Source organism: Sorex araneus, chromosome 11 (genome assembly GCF_027595985.1).
Source record: "Sorex araneus isolate mSorAra2 chromosome 11, mSorAra2.pri, whole genome shotgun sequence".
NCBI classification, from domain to species: Eukaryota; Metazoa; Chordata; class Mammalia; order Eulipotyphla; family Soricidae; genus Sorex; species Sorex araneus.
Window position 1 is genome coordinate 48,452,716 of NC_073312.1, and position 17,092 is coordinate 48,469,807.

Here is a 17,092-nt window from a genome sequence, read left to right on the forward strand (position 1 = left end):
TTACTGGGAGTCGGTGTGGATGTGGCAAACAATGTTTGCATCCCGCCTTTGATCATGTTCCATTGGAGGAGGGCCAGACTTTCCCACTGAGGATTGGAGACGGCTAGAGCCCGCCTCCCAAATAACCCAATCACGAAGGAGGAAAGCCTGGGAACTACGTAGCTATTGGTTGGTGGGCCCTGGCCAATCATAACAGCCCTGATTTGGCGGGAGTCTTGACCGGCTCCTGGGTTCTCAGTTACCGCGCTCGCTCTGAGTCCCTCACCGCTGTGGTCATGTTCGTGTCAGATTTTCGCAAGGAATTCTACGAGGTGGTTCAGAGCCAGGTAACCCGCAGTTTTGGGCGCAAGGTCTTTTCGGAAGGAAGGGTTGCAGGGGATCGGCCAGGGGAGGCGGTAGGGGCGTGTCTCTGTGCCGAGCTAGCTCTCTTCCTCCATCCTACAGAGGGTCCTTCTCTTTGTGGCCGCGGACGTGGACGCATTGTGCGCGTGCAAGATCCTTCAGGTGAGTCCGACGGGTCCTGGAAGGGTGCGGCTGGGGTGAGAAGTGAGAGTGCTGCGTGGGCCCTGCAGGAACTTGTAGTGTGGGGTGGTTTGGAACTTAGAGGAGAGAGAGTAGAGGAGGTGAGGAACAGAATGGGGGACCGCTTTCACCCTGGATGAGAGCTCAGCTGAGAGCTGGGGAGGGGGTCTTGGTAAGTATTGACTAAAATACTTGACTAGTATTTTATACAATAACCTAAGGCCTCCCCCAAAGTTTGAGAGTCCTGTAGTGGTTCCTCGAATATGGATTTGAGACGGGGGAATCTGACAGTGAGGCTTAGATAAGCAGTACTGGAAGTACAGGATTTCGTTGTTTATTAAGGAAGACCATTGGAAGTTTTGAATATGGTGCCTTGTTTATATGAACCTTAATCCTTGGTTCCACAACTACTTTTCTGACGATCTAAGTGTAAGGACAGTTTTTCTTCTGATGTTTTCCTTTGCTAATTTGTTTCTTTATTTTGGCGAAGCAAGATGGTATTTATTAAAACTTACTTTAGAAAGATGTAAGGGGAAAGAAAGAGAAGTGTTGAAGAGAGAACACAGGCTACTCCAGAGTGGAAATAAGCAGAGACAAGCAGGCAAGTCACTTGTACACAGGGAAACATGGGCTTGAAAAGCAAGCCTGTTCTGGTGCTTGCTTTGCCTGTTGTCCATCCCATTTTTTGTTTTTGTTTTTTTTTTCTTTTTATTGAATTACCAGGAGATACACAAAAATCCTTATGATTGGGTTTCAGTTATACAGTCTTCCAACACCAATACCATTCCCTTCACCAGTGTACATTTCCCACCATCAGTGTCCCCAATTTCTCTCCGTCCACTCCCCTCCCCCACCAAACCTGCCTCTGTGGCAGGCACTCCCCCACCCCCACCCCTCACACTCTCTGTCTCTGTCTGCCTCTCTCTCTCTGTCTCTCTCTGTCTCTTGCTTGCTCGCTCACTCGCTTGCTCTCTCTCCACCCCACTTTCTTTCCTCTCTATTTCCTTTTGGATGCCCATCTCTGTTTGTTCCCTGGCATGCCATTTGGTCCCTAGCCCACCAGGAGTGATGGAGTGATTCCTCAGTATAAATCCAGGAGTAATCCCTGAGCACCACTGGCTATAACCCCAAAATAAAACAAAACAAAAAAGCAAGCCTACCTTGTTAATTTAAAAATCAACAGAATTATCAGAATGATACAGTAAAAACTCCTCTCCCCAGTCTCCCAGTTACCTAGTAATATTTTACAAGCTTTATTTATCACTTGTCATTTGTCTCCCAACTTAGCATGTTTCTTTGTTTTCAAAATGAATTTCAAGGTATATTGCAGACATTCTAAATCTGATAGGCTTTGAAAATAATTTCTCTACAGGCCCTATTCCAGTGTGACCACGTGCAGTATACATTGGTTCCAGTTTCTGGGTGGCAAGAACTTGAAACTGCGTATCTTGAACATAAAGAGCAGGTATGAAAGATGTCTTTTACAATAAGTGGACTTTTTTATGGGGGTGGGAGGTTTGGGTCATACCTGGTGATGCTTTACACCCAGGAATCACCCTGATGATGCTCAGAGGGCCATATGGGGTGCTGGGGATCAAACTGTACTATTGTTCTAGCCCATGGGCTTTTTTTTGTATTGCAACTCCCTAGCACTTAGCATTAAATAAATTTAATAAATTGCATGTACATTTAACTGTTTACTATCTTGGTGAAGCAAGATAGTATTTATTAAAACTTATTTTAGAAAAATGTAAAAGGAAAGAAAGAGAAGTAAGTGAAAAGCAACAAATAACAGAGAAATGAACTATGTATATGGGTACTTACTTTCAAATTATGAAGAAAAATTTTAAAACAAAAGCATAGGTAGTGAATATGAACTCAAATTGTGTTACAGACATTTTACTATGAGGAACAAAATAGCAGTTGGTTCTGACATGGCCTAGTTAGAATTATTTTAGGGGCCAGAGAGATAGTATAATAAGTTAGGTGCTTCCCTTACACACAGCCAAAGTTTGATCCTCAGGTCAACACATAGTCCCCAACCACCATCATGAACGATCTCTGAGAATAAACTAGGAGCAACCTCTAGACACAGCTGAGTGTGGCCCGAAAAATAAAAGAGAAAATTATTTTAGATTAGCACACCATTTTGAATTGGAGTGGCCTAAGGACAAGATCATTGTCTTGTCCATCTCTGAGGAGAAAGATGGCACATAGCCCTTGGAGATTGCTTTTGTGGAATTCACTTTACCTTAAGGTGTAGGGACAGAATTCTACACAGCAACAGGGCCTACCTCACAGTGTCGTGGAAATGAAAGAGTATGTGTTAAAGCACTTAGTACAGGCCAGCCATGGCCATATTTCAAATCCTTTGCCATCAGGGCTCTGCTGAATTTCAGAGGTTTGATGTATTTCAGTAGAAGGACTAGAGTCCTAGTGTAATAAAGCAAGGCCTCATCAATGCACCTACTTTACAAAATGACTTTTCTCTTTTCAGTTTCATTATTTTATCCTCATCAACTGTGGAGCTAATGTAGACCTGTTGGATATCCTTCAACCTGATGAAAACACCACGTTTTTTGTTTGTGACACTCACAGGCCAGTCAATGTTGTGAATGTGTACAACGATACCCAGGTAACCAGGCCTTTGGGGGCCAGACTTCCCCTGAATTTGCCCATCAGTCTGTCTATATCTTCTTTTTTTTTAAATCACTCTTTAATTACTGAAGTGAGTAGTACATTGTCTTCCATTACAAAAATGAGATTTTGAAACCAGGAAATTAACACTGACTTAGAACTTTAATTCTTCTGCCAGTTTTCTCACAAATGTCCTTTAAAGGAAATTATATTATCTATTTAATACATACCTACAGTACAATAAATATGGTCTGTATGTGTGCTTCTGGTACTTGACCATGATTCACGATCACGATCACGAAATCCCATTAATCGTCCATTTTTCAAGCGGGCTCAGTAACCTCTCCATTCGTCCTTTCCCTGAGATCTTGAAGTCTGTCTCGACTCGGCCCTCCCAACGATGTTGCACTGGACGATCTTTCAGGGTCAGGGGAATGAGATCTAGCTTGTTACTGGCTTTAGCATATGAATACACCATGGGAAGCTTGCAAGGCTGTCCCATGTGGGCAGGAAACTCTCAGAAACTTGCCAGCTTTCTCCCAGAGGGAGAAGTAGGCTACAAGGTATCGTGTGGCCGCTTTGGGCCACTGTGCGGCTGCGCGCTTCTGGGAGCTTGCTTTTAAGTCTCTGGATGTTGGCCGTTGATGGGATTACACACACCTGGGTTCCTCTGCCAGTACCTTCATGCATGAGGCCCGTCCAAACGTGTGGAGAGGGGCCTCAAGCATGGCTGTGACTAGGTTCTGGTAGTCTTTGGCTGCCGGGAGCTCTGCTCGGGCAGGGAGGGAAGCTGGAGCCCATTGCCTCCGAGGGGCCCCAGGGAAGACAGCCAGGCATGTGAGTAAGAGACTCTCTTGATCATGATTGACCATGATTATTTTGTTCATTTGTCGTGCTTTGTTAGTCTCCTTTTATCCTGGATTCCATCTGAGTTAATGCTGCTTTTCTTATGTATCCTGCTTTCATAATGCAAGTTTTTTCCATGATGTATATTTTTGGGCCTTTCTTTCTCATTCATCGGTCCCGATGTCCTGTTTTCTTTTATTTTTTTTATTATTGGTTTAGCATTCATTTATAGCACTTATAGCCATAGCTTAGCACCTCTGTGAGTGTAGGACTCATTGCATCAACCATCAAAGTTCCAGCATTGTTCCATCACCAGAACAATCTTCTATCTATCTTGCTTTACCCATCTTCTATCTATCTTGATTTTCATTCAGTAATGACCATGGTTTCCCGAATCTAGGAGTTTGGTTTAATTTTTGCAAATTTTCTTTTCTTTTTGGGTCATACCCTGCGGTACACAGGGGTTATTTCTGGCTCACGCACTCAGGAATTACTCCAGGTGGTGCTCAGGGGACCATATGGGATGTTGGGAATTCAACCCGGGTTGGCCGAGTGCAAGGCTAACTGTTCTATCGCTCCAGCCCCATAATTTTTGCAAGTTTTGTTTTAGTTATTTATATTCTACATTTGGAAATTGACATGTACCTTTTGAAAAATTATTCTAAGATATTTATGTTGTAAATAGCCAACTGAGGCCTCCATAACCATGCCACTGGACTCTGCACCAGGCTGTTTTCACTCAGGGTGCCCTGGGGGAGGGCAGGTGAGAACCCTCCCCACGCCAAGGGACCCAGCTCCGGCAGCCGACCTCCACTACCCAACTGCCACCACACTCCAGGCCGCTTTCCACATCCTCAGGCCGAGCCTCACACATGCAGCAGTGCGAAACATCATCATAAAGGGAAATAAATATATATTCCTCTTGGAGAGCCCGGCAAGCTACCGAGAGTATCCCACCCACACAGCAGAGCCTGGCAAGCTCTCTGTGGTACATGATATGCCAAAAACAGTAATGATAACAGGTCTCATTCCCCGACCCTGAAAGAGTCTCCAATCATTGGGAAAGACAAGTAAGGAGAGGCTGCCAAAATCTCAGGGATGGGATGAATGGAGATGTTACTGGTGCCCGCTCGAGTAAATAGATGAACAACGGGATGACAGTGATACAGTGAACTTTTTTTTAATTTAAATTTTATTTATTTGCTTTTTGGGTCACACTATGTTCACAAGTTATTTCTGGCTCTGCACTCAGGAATTACTCCTGGTGGTGCTTGGGGGACCATATGGAATGCCAGGAATTGAACCTGGGTTAGCCACATGCAAGGCAAACACCCTCCTTGCTGTACTATTGCTCCGACCCCTCTATATCTAGTTTATGCCAACATTCCACCTGGTTCTCCTGGCAAGACATGTATCCACCTCCCCTGCTGTTGTGATTGGAGTGGCCTAAGGACAAGATCATTGTCTTGTCCATCTTTGATGAGAGAGATGGCATCAAAGACCCTTGGAGAATCTCTGAATGCTTTTGTAGAATTCTCTTTTCCTTAGAGGTGTAGGGATGGAATTCTATACTGTTTGTTCTTGGAGCTCAGAAAGAGCCTGGCTTCATTGAATATCAGGGTTGTCTGCCTTTAGAAGGGATAAGACCGCACTGTTAACCTAAATGGCTCTGTTGTCCTGCAGTTAACCTCTGAGCAGTGAATCCAGTGTCTGGCTCAGAGCAGCCAACTAACCATACTCTTCTCTTCATACTTCATATTCTTCTGGGTTGGTCTTTTTTTTTTTTTTCTTTTTGGGTCACACCTGGCTATGCACAGGGGTTACTCCTGGCTCTGCATTCAGGAATCACTCCTGGCGGTGCTCAGGGGACCATATGGGATGCTGGGAATCGAACCCGGGTCAGCCGCATGCAAGGCAAACGCCCTACCCGCTGTGCTATTGCTCCAGCCCCAAGGGGTTGATCTTCTTACACCCAGGTTAACAAAGGGTTTTGCCCAAAGTTCTTGGGTAAAGAAGTTCTTTAAGAGAAATCGACTCAACTACATTTAGAGACAGGAACTTCATTGAGGTGGGGGTTGCACATTTTCATGTCCTCATCAGGGACCAATTCTTGGAATGTTCATTTTGTTGACCTGATGTGTGGTATTAGAGGGAGCTTTATTCCCCAGACTTAGATAATAGAACAGTCACAGGGTTTTGCAAATCTTGTATACTATGTGGTATGTAACTCTAACATCTTACTAAATAAAATGAAAAGAAAATTCCTGAAAAGTTTGGAATTCTCAAACACTTGGCTATGGTTATGTGCAGAAAACTTTTGAGGCAGCAAGTTAGAAAATAAGATTCTGCCAAATAATAAAAAATTGAAGTGATGAGTAATTTCTGTCAGGGAGCAAAGAGGAACTTGATTACTCTCGGTTTCATCTTAGATCAAACTACTCATTAAACAAGATGATGACCTTGAAGTTCCTGCCTATGATGACATCTTTAGGGATGATGAAGAGGATGAAGAGCATTCAGGAAATGAAAGTGAAGATGGGTCAGAGCCTTCTGAGAAGCGCACACGGTTAGAAGAAGTAAGTTTGGGCTTCTTTTCATGGTTTTAAGGAATTTGTTACTTCTAGAAGAGGTCAGCCTAGAACTTATGTCTTTTGTTTTTGTTTTTTTGGACCACACCCACTGATGCTCAGGGATAACTCCTGGCTTTGTGCTTAGGAATTATTCTTGGCAGTGCTCGGCAGACCATATGGGACGCTGGAAATTGAACCCTGGTTGGCTGCATACAAAGCAAATGCCCTATCTGCTGTTCTATTGCTCCAGCCTCTGTGCTCAGAACTTCTGATCCTAGGCTGATACTGGAGGAAGCAGTTCTAGAAACTGACTTTACATTCTGTGATCCCTGATTATGTGGCTATAACAAGTCTCACAATGGAGACATTACTGGTGCCCACTCAAGCAAATCGATGAGCAACGGGATGACAGTGACAGTGACAATAACAGTGACAGTGAAGAGGTTTCTCTGGATTCTTAGGATTTCTCTGCACCACAATACTTTTGTCCATATAGTGGAGTTCTCATCCTCTGAAATTCAATTTAGAACTGTGCAGCTCTACTCCTAATGAGCAGACATACATTTATTTATTTATTTATTTATTGGTTTTGGGCAACATTTGGTGGTAACCAGGGCTTATTCCTGAATCTGTGCTCAGGGGTCATCCCTGGTGGATATCAGGGAATCATATGTGGTATCAGAGACTGTACCTGGGTCATCAAGGCAAGCATCCTCCCTGCTATACTGACTCTCTGACCCGAAGGATTATGGCATTAGGGTCCATTCTAATAGATCTGTCTTACTAAGAGATGAGATATCCTGAAAATCTTTTTCTATGTCCTTTGCCTAAATAATCTTTTTATCCTCTCACCCCCCAAAAAAATTCAAGAGGATTTTATCATAAATTTAGGATGAATTGATCTTGCATAGTGTCCTTGAGCACAGATATGCTTTGAGGTGTTCCAGGTTCTTGGTATGATAAATGTTTTCCAATGAAAACCTGGACATTTCTGGCATTATATTATGAGACTGGGTCTTATGTGAACCCTCTGTTTTATCTGCTTTCTCTGACACCACTCTGGCAAAAGTAATAGACAGAATAGACCTTACCAATAAGTAGAAGTAGAAGTTCAGGTTCACTCCGACCTCTGTTAGTCCCTGAGGGGAGTGACTTCTTGTTACCTTAGCCAGGCAACGTACAGGCTCCCTACCCAGTCTCCTGACAATGCCTCCTATAGGGATTTGGGGAGGTATACCAGGTAGAAGGTAGAGATCTAAGGAATTGGAGGTATTTGCAAGAGTGGGAATTAGGTAGTAGGTAGAACAGATATGAATAGGGACAATATTTTTGGCTGGAATGGAGCAGTTTTTATTGAAATGTTCTATCTTGTAAGGCTCTTTCTTGGTCTTTTGACTATTGTTGGAATTTTTTTCTTTTTTGTCTGTATTTGTTGTTCTCATATTGCCAGCTTTTTTTTAAAAAAAGTTTTTTAATTTTATAAAGTAGTTCACAATATTTGATTACATTTAATATTCAAACACCAATCCCACTACCATTACACTTTCCCACCACCATATTTCGGGTGTTTTCATCCCAAACCCCAATCCCTGCCCCAAAGCAGAACCAAAATAATATATTATTTCCCTCTAAAGTTGGTTGCCTCCTACTTTGAATCCCATTAAGTATGGTACAGTAATCTTGGAGTATGGGTAGGGTGTGTTCTATGAAGTGTCTCATGGCCACAAATGCGGCTGTGAGGTCCAGGAGAAGATTCACTCGTGGGTGAGATTTGGCCCAAGTTTGTGGAGAGTGTTTGTGAGCATGGCAGTGGTTGAGTTCGGGAGGTTTTTGGCTGCTGGGACTGGGTCTCTTGGGGCGGGGAGGGCTCTCCCCCAGTTCACTCTGGGCACCCCTAGTGAAACAGGCTGGCATGGGTTATGGCATGTGTCATGTTATGTTCCCTTCTGGGAGAGACGGACATGCAATCTGGATGGTGGCTGATGATAAGAGATTATCTGGCGCCAGCCAGTGGTGGCTTATGGGCGTGAATATTGCCAGCTTCTTTAGCAACAAATCTGAGACATGCGAATGACAACAAAAAATTAGCAACTATGAACCCAAAGCACCCAGAAAAACATATTCTTCCTCTGGTCCCAGGATACCTTGCTGGTCTACCTGACTCTCACTTTCTGTTGTTGCTGTTTTTTTTTTTTTTTCTGGGGGCCCACACTGGCAGTGCTCAGGGGTTACTCTTGGCTCTGTGCTCAGGCATCACTCCTGGTTGGCTTGGAACCATATGGAGTGCTAGGGATCAAACCCAGGTCAGCTTCATGCAAGGTAAACACACTACCACATGACTCTCACTTTTTAGTCATGTATGTATATATAATATAGGGTTTTTAATTACATTTATTGGATGTTCAGGGGAAATGCATTTGCCACATCTTCCTGGAAGCAGAAATCTTAGCACCATGTATTTTTTAAAACTCATATCTACTTTGGGCCTTCATTGTGAGAGCTAAAGATTGTGTTGTAAAACTGGAATAGTCTCTTGGGACTGGACGATAGGCAGCAGATAAGGCACTGGCTTTGCACACAGCTGACCTGGGTTCAATCCCTGCACCCCATATGGTTCCCTGAACCTGCCAGGAGTGATTTCTCAGTGCAGAGCTAGGAATAAACTCTGAACACTGCTGGGTGTGGTCCAAAAGCTAAAAAAAGAACAACAACAAAAATTGGAATAGTCTTTGTCACATGGTAGAATGTAAGAAACATTAGTTCTTATTCATCCTGATGCACAAGCTGGTGTGAGGTACACAGTAGCTGTGTACATATCCCAGACCATTAGACAGTGTAGGTGATCGGTAGCTAGGGCAAATGGACAGCAGGGGCTCTGGGGAGGCATCTGTGCCTGAGCATAGTAGGGTGCTGCCAGACTAGAAGCTATCCCACTGATTCCTGTCCTCAACCCTGTCCCTGTCCTGAGTGCAGGAGCAAACCGCACTCAGGAAATAGAAATAACTTTTCCACTGGGGTCTTTTTTGTAGCTCCTGCAATCTTCTTGGACTCTGCCTCATTTGCCCAACCTTTTGTTCTGTGTGTCCCTGTTGCAGGAGATAGTGGAGCAAACCATGAAGAGGAGGCAGCGAAGGGAGTGGGAGGCCCGGAGGTGAGTGTACTGAAGTGCCTGAAATGAGGAGCCTGCTCTCCCTATGTGTCTGCGGGCCCACTAGGGCCTGCTTTATTACCTCCCTGCGTGCTGTATGCATTTTCTTCCCTTGTAGGAAAATTCATTTAGTCCATTAGCTCTGGAGCAGTAGCTCTAGGAGTAGGCATGAGGTCCCTGTGCTGGGGATGAGCTTTTAGTCCCCCTTTTATCACTTATGGTCCTATGAGTGACAGGCCCAGGCCCAAAGGTCTCTAAATACAGGCAGCCTTATAGAGACAATGGTCATGATTCTTTATTTTTCCAGAGATGAGAGTACTCTTATTTACAAGTTTTTTTTAATTCCTCTAAACATTTAGATCTGAAGTACTTTATTTTTTATTTATTTTATGTTTTTGTTTTTTGGGTCATACCCAGTGGTGCTCAGGGCTTACTCGTAGCTCTGTGCTGAAGGATCACTCCTGGCAGGCTCAGAGGACCACGTGGATGTTGGGGATTGAACCCAGATCGGCCATGTACAAGGCTTTCGCTCTGGCCATGAAGTAATTTAAAGTTGAAATATTGGAAAGGTTATTTTAACTGAAGATGAAGGTGTAGTAATGTCCTTAGGTTGGGAATTCCTTGTTCTGTTGGTCCTTGACAGTCTTACATGAGCACTGGATCACTGTCCCTGCTGTTCCAACTAAGGCCTGTTTCTGGCTGACTCCTGATGGAAGGACAGTGTGAAACTTGTCCTTTTTAGGTTTCTGTCTTTTCCTGTCCTTTCGTTTCAGGAAATGAAAGGATAGTAAAGTAAATATCACCTATTTTCATTAATGGAAGATTTCTAAATTTTAGTTGATCTTCCTGGTTGATCTTCCAAACCATTTTACATAAACCTAGTACCTAACTGCATTTTTCTACTTAATATTACCATTTTGGATAGATCCCCTTCAAAAGAAATGGGAGTTCCCCAAAGTTTTTAAATTTTATTTTCACCCTTTTCTTCATTGTTGTGATGTGGAAAAGGGGGAAGGGAGGAGAACCGCTTTGAATCTTGGGTTACAGTACACCCCCCCCCCCCTTGTCTGTGATGCTTGCTAAGGGTTGCATTGAACTATCATGTCACACACACAGGGTCCTGCTTCTTTTTTGTTGTTGTTATGTTTTTTGGGTCATACCTGGTGGCTCTCAGTACTTACTCCTGGCTCTGTGTTCAGGTATTACTCCTGGTGGGGCTTGGGGGACCATGTGGGGTACTGGGGATCGGACCTGGCTGGGCCGTGTGCAAGGAAAGTGCCCTACCCACTATATTATCACTTCGTCCCAGGGTCCTACTTCTTAGCTGTGGGTACTCACACATCTTTTAGTGGTACTCACTGAGGATCACACCCCTTTATTTTTTTTTATTTGTTTTTAAACTTCTTTATTGAATCACTGTGAGATAAACCATTACGAAGCTGTTCATGATTGGATTTCAGTCATACAGTATTCCAACACCCATTGCTCCACCAGTGTACATTTTCCAGCACCAGTGTCCCCAGGTTCCCTCCCATCAACCCCCACCCTCCATTGCCTACCTGCCTCTCTCTCTCTCTCTCTCTCTCTCTCTCTCTCTCTCTCTCTTAAGCTGTGCTCACATACCTGGCTGTAGTGCAGCTGCAAGTTACTTATGGTACGGAATGGTCACAGCAGAGCTGCCAGGATCACGCTCTGTGTGTGGTGGCACTGGTGACCTTGCACTTGTGGTGTAGGTGTTCTGAGCCACTGAGCTATTCCGCTGCTCTGCTGAGCTATCTAACCTGCATAGTAGCAACTGGCCATTCTCCCTCTTCTCTCCTCTCCTCTGGAGATAACTGGTGGGTTATCTCTTGTATCTAACTAGTGAGTTACTTCTGGTATCTTGCCATAAGAATGAAGGCTGGATGTCAACAATCTTGTGCACAGTTTTGCCTTATTTCTTTAAATTGTTAAGAGAGCTTCTCAGAAGTAGCTTCTGAGACTGCCGTATTACATCTTCCATTGCCACAAACATTTTATGTTAGTTTTACTCCATTTCCAGCATGATAGTTCTACAACCATCCCCCTTATCCGTTCCAAAACACATGGAGGAATGTCTGTGAGGAGCCACATCTATGCTACTTTATTACAGCATGCTGTTGTGATTGTTCTATTATATGATTATTGTTGCTAATCTCTTATTATGCCTAACTTATAATATATCTTTATAGAGAGTTCACTACTGTGATTTTAGGCTTCCACTGGGGATCGTGGGAGGAGTCCCCCTCAGGTGGGAGTAACTGCAGAACTCTGGAGGAGTTCGAAAGTAAAAACAAGGCATACTATGACATTATTTGCATTTCTTTTAGCACTATCAAGTTTTATTCTTTTCCAACTCTTTGTCCTCTTGGACTGTTTCCTGTTGAAGTTCCCTGTTTTGTGTCATTACAGGAGAGACATCCTCTTTGATTATGAGCAGTATGAGTATCATGGAACTTCTGTAAGTACAAGGTGGAATTTACACCATAAAGTTTTGCCTCTAGAGGTCAGTATTTTAAAAGATGAGGGAGACCGAGCATAGGTTTTTTTGAGCCCAGAAAGTCTCATTTGAATCTAATCCCCACAACATTCCACCGAGTGACCCTGACCAGAGGGTATGTTTCTGAGTCTTGAACTTCATCTCTGCACAATGAGGGCATGGTCCTCATTTCAGAGGGAGTTATTAAAGTTGTCCTTTGCACCCAACTGGTGCCCAAAGAACAATCAATGGGGCTATTATTTTTGTTCATAATCAGAAACAGAGAACAAATCTATATTGGTTTCTATGCAAAAAGATAGAATCCATGGACCAGGGAGATAGTACAGCAGGTAAGTTGTTTGCCTTGCAAGTGGCTCACCCTGTTTTGACCCTCTGCATCACATATGGTCCTTTGAGCATCTCCAGGAATGACCTCTGAGCACAGAGCCAGGAGTAAGCTTTGAGCACTGCTGGGTGGTGGTGTCCCAAAACAAATAAAACAAAACTAAGAAAATAAAACCCTGAAGCCTCACCAGTGAGTGTGTGTGAATGTGTTATGGAAAATAATTTAGTATAGAAAACTTACTACAGCGTTGAACAAAGTCCAGAGTCTAGAAAATAACTCACAAATCAATGGTCCTGTATTTAGTTTTAGAATTGGACTTTGAAACCGCAAGATATGTTCCCAATTTCTCTTTTATTATTAAGCTTCCAATGTCCTTAAAATTTTTTTGCTATAGGGGCTATATCTGTTAATGCTCAGGGTCCCAGAACACTGAGCAGATTTCACCCCTGCCCTGGCTAGTAGTGCTTAGAGGAACCACTAGGGCCACACCTAGCTGGGGGTACTTGAAGGCCACCAGGGATGCCCCATGTGGTGGTGCTTGGGAGACTGTATGGTGTGAAGGATCAGACTTCCAGCTTACAAATTCTAGGCACTCAGCTGTCTAGACACTTTAGCTGTCTCCCTGGCTCTCCCATTGCCTCTGAAGGATCATTCTTTTGCCCTCATTATTCTGCCCCGACAGAATAATGGATGGAGTGGATGGAGTGGGTGGAGTGGATGGACCAATAGATGATTGGCTCCTACCAGATACTTGGATGACTCCCTTGGAAATTCTTTCCAGTGGGGAAGCCTAGTATCTTCTATGCGCGTTGGCTTTACAAACACTGTAAACACTGGTCAAACATTGCTCCCCCCTTGTCATCTTCTGCCAATACCAAGACCCTCTGCTCACAGTGAATCATCTGTAGAGAGCCCTGTTAGAAAGGCTTCACTGGACACTAGGGCCCCTTCTCCCTATAATAGTCAACTGGAACAAGGCTCTGCTCTCCTCACCTCTGCCAGTGCACAGGTGGATGCAGTCAAGCAGATGTCAGGGTGCCTGGGTGACACACCCATATTCCTGAGAGCCCTGGCAAGCTGTGTAGAGGCCCCAGCACAGGGAGGCCTGACTGCCTTCCCTTCCCATGATGCTTTGCCCAGTGATGGCTTTGCTCGGAGAAGCTTCTCCTGCTCAGGTTTTCCTAGAACCCACCTGCAGGGAACTTGACTGGGCAGCTTGGGTCTAGTCCAGCTATGCGGCCTGGCTCCTGTGTGTCCTTGTCCTGTGCCCGGGGGCCCTAGGTCTCAGGCTTCTTTTTCTTGCAGTCGGCCATGGTGATGTTTGACTTGGCGTGGATGATGTCCAAGGACCTGAATGACATGTTATGGTGTGTAGCCCCTGGGAATGTGAACATGCATGACCCTGGTTTTTTTCCTCACTGTGAGGGTCACAAATTCCTGGGGCTGGGGTGAAGGGAAGAGGGAGAGAGAGAGAAAAAAAAAAAAGAGGAGAGGGAGAGAGAAGAAAATTGTGTGCCATAGAGAATAGCTGGAGGTGGGGTGGTGGTGGGGTGGCAGGAGAAAAGCTGTGTACATTGGGAAAATGCACACTGGTGAAGGGGTGGGTGTTGGAACACTGTATGACTGAAACCAATCATGATAACTGTGTAACTGTGTATCTCACAGTGATTCAATTAAAACAAAAACAAAAACAAAACTGGGGCAGGGTCAGGAGTACAGAAGGCCCAGGGGTGGGACCTGGTTATGGCTACATCCTTCCTGCTCTATCACTCACCTGAGATGCTTGTGAGAAATTGAGGAGAAAGGATCGGGAGATTTGAACCTGGCTCTGGTAAGTGGCGTGGTGTGAAAATCAATACCAGAATAGCCATTTGCCTGCCTCTGAATTTACTGCTGGGGCTGGGAGCACTAGGCCAAAAGGACTATCACAGATATGGGCAGAGTTAGAAACTAAACCTGCAAAGTCTTTCAGGAGGAAAAAGGTGGGAACCCTGCAGTGGTCTGTAGAACATGTGAAGACCACATTAGCATCAAGGACCTAGAAGTAGGCACGTGCTATGTGCTCAGAGGTACCCATGGCAGCCCCCTATAGCTTATTTTCCAGTAAGTAAGCATATAGTAATCACTCTAATCACCTTGAGTTACCAGATAATCCCCCTGTGAAATGCCTCCCCATCACTCCAGAATTACCCCAAGAACGAATGCAAGAGAACTTGTTGCCAAATGCACACGTGGAAAGGTTAGGAGAAAGTGAGGATGACCCAAGAAAACCCACTAGCATGGCCTTTTCTGAAGAGGCACCTTAGAGGCAGGGCACAGGTGGCCTGAGAGATGACAATGCTTTGGGTGCTGGCCTCCCAGCTCTGCTCCCGCCTCTCTCTGCACAGTGTCCCAGGGCTTTCTTGCTATGGGGTCTGGAAGGTGGGTGCCGGGGTCAGCATGCATGTGTGAGAGGCACCTCACCAGCCTGAACCCTGCTCTATTCTATCCTCTCCCTTCAGGTGGGCCATCGTGGGACTAACGGACCAGTGGGTGCAAGACAAGATCACTCAGTAAGGATGCGCTCCCTTGGGCTATCTGTGGCCTGGGGAGTATGGAGAGGAGTGGTGGTGTCACTCTAGGGTCCTGTAGAGAAGAGGACTGACCTTAGGCCTGGGTCCTTGTCCCAGAGGAAGGCTTAGACCTGCTAATGTGATGGGGAGCTCTCTCCTGAATGCAGATCTGATTTCGTGTCTGGTGACTTTCAGGAAGCTCTAAAGGAATCAATAGAAACCTCAACCCCTGTGTTAACCTTTCCCCAGTGGTCTGAGCTTGTCACTTGGTGCCACCCCAGCCTCTTTTTGCAGTTTTGTAAAGGCCCCATGTTCCCCATTCCCTGCTTCCCTCATCCTCCCCACCCAAACCCTGTGGTGAGGTGGTGAGGTGTTGGTGCCGGAAGGTCGAGTCTCACGGCTTAATGTCACTTCCTGGCCACGGAACCCAGCGAGTTCCCTGGGTCATGCTTCAGTCTGGTCTATAGAACATGTGGAGGCCACATTAGCATCAAGGATCTAGAAGTAGGCATGTGCTATGTGCTCAGTGATACCCATGGCAGCCCTGTTTAAGGGCCACACTGGGTATGTGCAGTGCCATGCACCATTCGCAGCCTGTGGCTGCCTCTCAGATGAGGCACATAGTCACCTTTCTCTTCAGTGGCCACTTGCAGGTGAACCTGGACTTGGCCTCTAGCTGTGCTCTGGGCACTCCTATGCTGGCTCCCCACCCCCTGCTGCAGATTATTTGCCCTGGCACAGGTCTGCTTACGGTGGCTGTAGCTGCCAGGGAAGGCCTTGGTTTTCTAAGTGGCCTGCTTTTAGGGGCCTGAAAAAAGTATGGGCAGGATGTCTGGCCCAGAGCACTGTGTGAGGGGCTATTAGGCGAGACTAGAGTCCCTCCCTTCTAGCTCTGTGTGTCCCCCCCCCCCAGCCACCTGTGCCACCACAAGGTTCTTAGTAGAGGCAACACAGGATCCACAGCTCTGGACAGAAGCAGCCTGTGTGATAGCCTGCCCTCGAGTTTGTCAGAGCCCTTGAGGAGGGAACTCACCAGTCCCTGTTCCTTTCCAGAATGAAGTATGTGACCGACGTTGGCATCCTGCAGCGCCACGTTTCCCGGCACAACCACCGCAACGAGGATGAGGAGCATGCCCTGTCTGTGGACTGCACACGCATCTCCTTCGAGTACGAGTATCCTTTGGGTTCATATTGTGGGACCCAGGCAGCACCCCTGTCCTCAGATGCTCTGCTCAGCCATGGCAGTTAGAATTCATCGCCTCTTCTGGCCCCAGCCCATGCGTCCTGCTCTTTCGCTGCGGAGCTGGGAGTCTGGTTGTGTGGTTGTGGCTGCTGTGTCCTCAGGATGGGCAGCAAATGGGTTTGAGGCTTCAGGAAGAGGGACCCTGGCATGCTCTCCGGCTGGCAAAGCTCCAGGTGTCAGGGCACAGCCTCTGCTCTGGCTCTTCTTATAGCTTTGGCTCCAAACACAGAAACAGCATGTTTCTCTAAGCACTGGCCCAAGGAGGATACAGACCTCAGTTTAGCAGAAACCAGAGACTGTCTCCTCAGTCGGGAAGAAAATGAGCCACTAGCTTATGATCCCAAAGCACAGGGTTGTCTATGAGAACATCAGGGGTGATGAGCAACCCAGGGCGTTGGACCAGCATGCTCAGAATGGACGGTTTTGGGAGGCCACATTTGGACCATGGCTTGGTCTTTCCCAGTGGGAGGGAGAGCAGCTGGGCATAGACTATAATACAGAATAGAGGCCCTAGACAAGCCCGTGGAAGGGCCTGAGACCTGGGTTGGATCTGACCTCAGAGTAGATGTTCCTGTGAGCACAAGGCACTGCCCTGAATTGATTTATTTGTGTTTAAAAGTCCCAGGGTTGGGGACTGGGGGGTGGCAGGGGGGCTAGAGAAATAGTACAGAAATTAAGGCACCCCCATATGGTTCCCTGAGGCCCATCAAAAGTGATCCCTGAGTGCAAAG

At 45.8% G+C, this 17,092-nt stretch overlaps 1 protein-coding gene across 2 annotated transcripts in view; it reads left to right on the forward strand.

Moving 5' to 3' along the window:
• Window positions 1-205: 205 nt before the first annotated feature.
• CDC45 (cell division cycle 45) overlaps window positions 206-17,092 on the forward strand; it is a 31,701-nt gene continuing 14,814 nt past the window's right edge. The window contains exons 1-10 of one of the 2 annotated variants that reach the window (XM_004607477.2): window positions 206-326; window positions 445-504; window positions 1,895-1,987; window positions 3,020-3,157; window positions 6,435-6,581; window positions 9,671-9,726; window positions 12,154-12,202; window positions 13,872-13,933; window positions 15,068-15,118; window positions 16,172-16,291. In XM_004607477.2, coding sequence (XP_004607534.1) covers window positions 276-326; window positions 445-504; window positions 1,895-1,987; window positions 3,020-3,157; window positions 6,435-6,581; window positions 9,671-9,726; window positions 12,154-12,202; window positions 13,872-13,933; window positions 15,068-15,118; window positions 16,172-16,291 — 827 coding nt within the window. In that variant the 5' untranslated portion in view covers window positions 206-275. The remainder of the gene's footprint in view (window positions 327-444; window positions 505-1,894; window positions 1,988-3,019; window positions 3,158-6,434; window positions 6,582-9,670; window positions 9,727-12,153; window positions 12,203-13,871; window positions 13,934-15,067; window positions 15,119-16,171; window positions 16,292-17,092) is intronic. The other variant, XM_004607478.2, reaches the window with a different exon arrangement.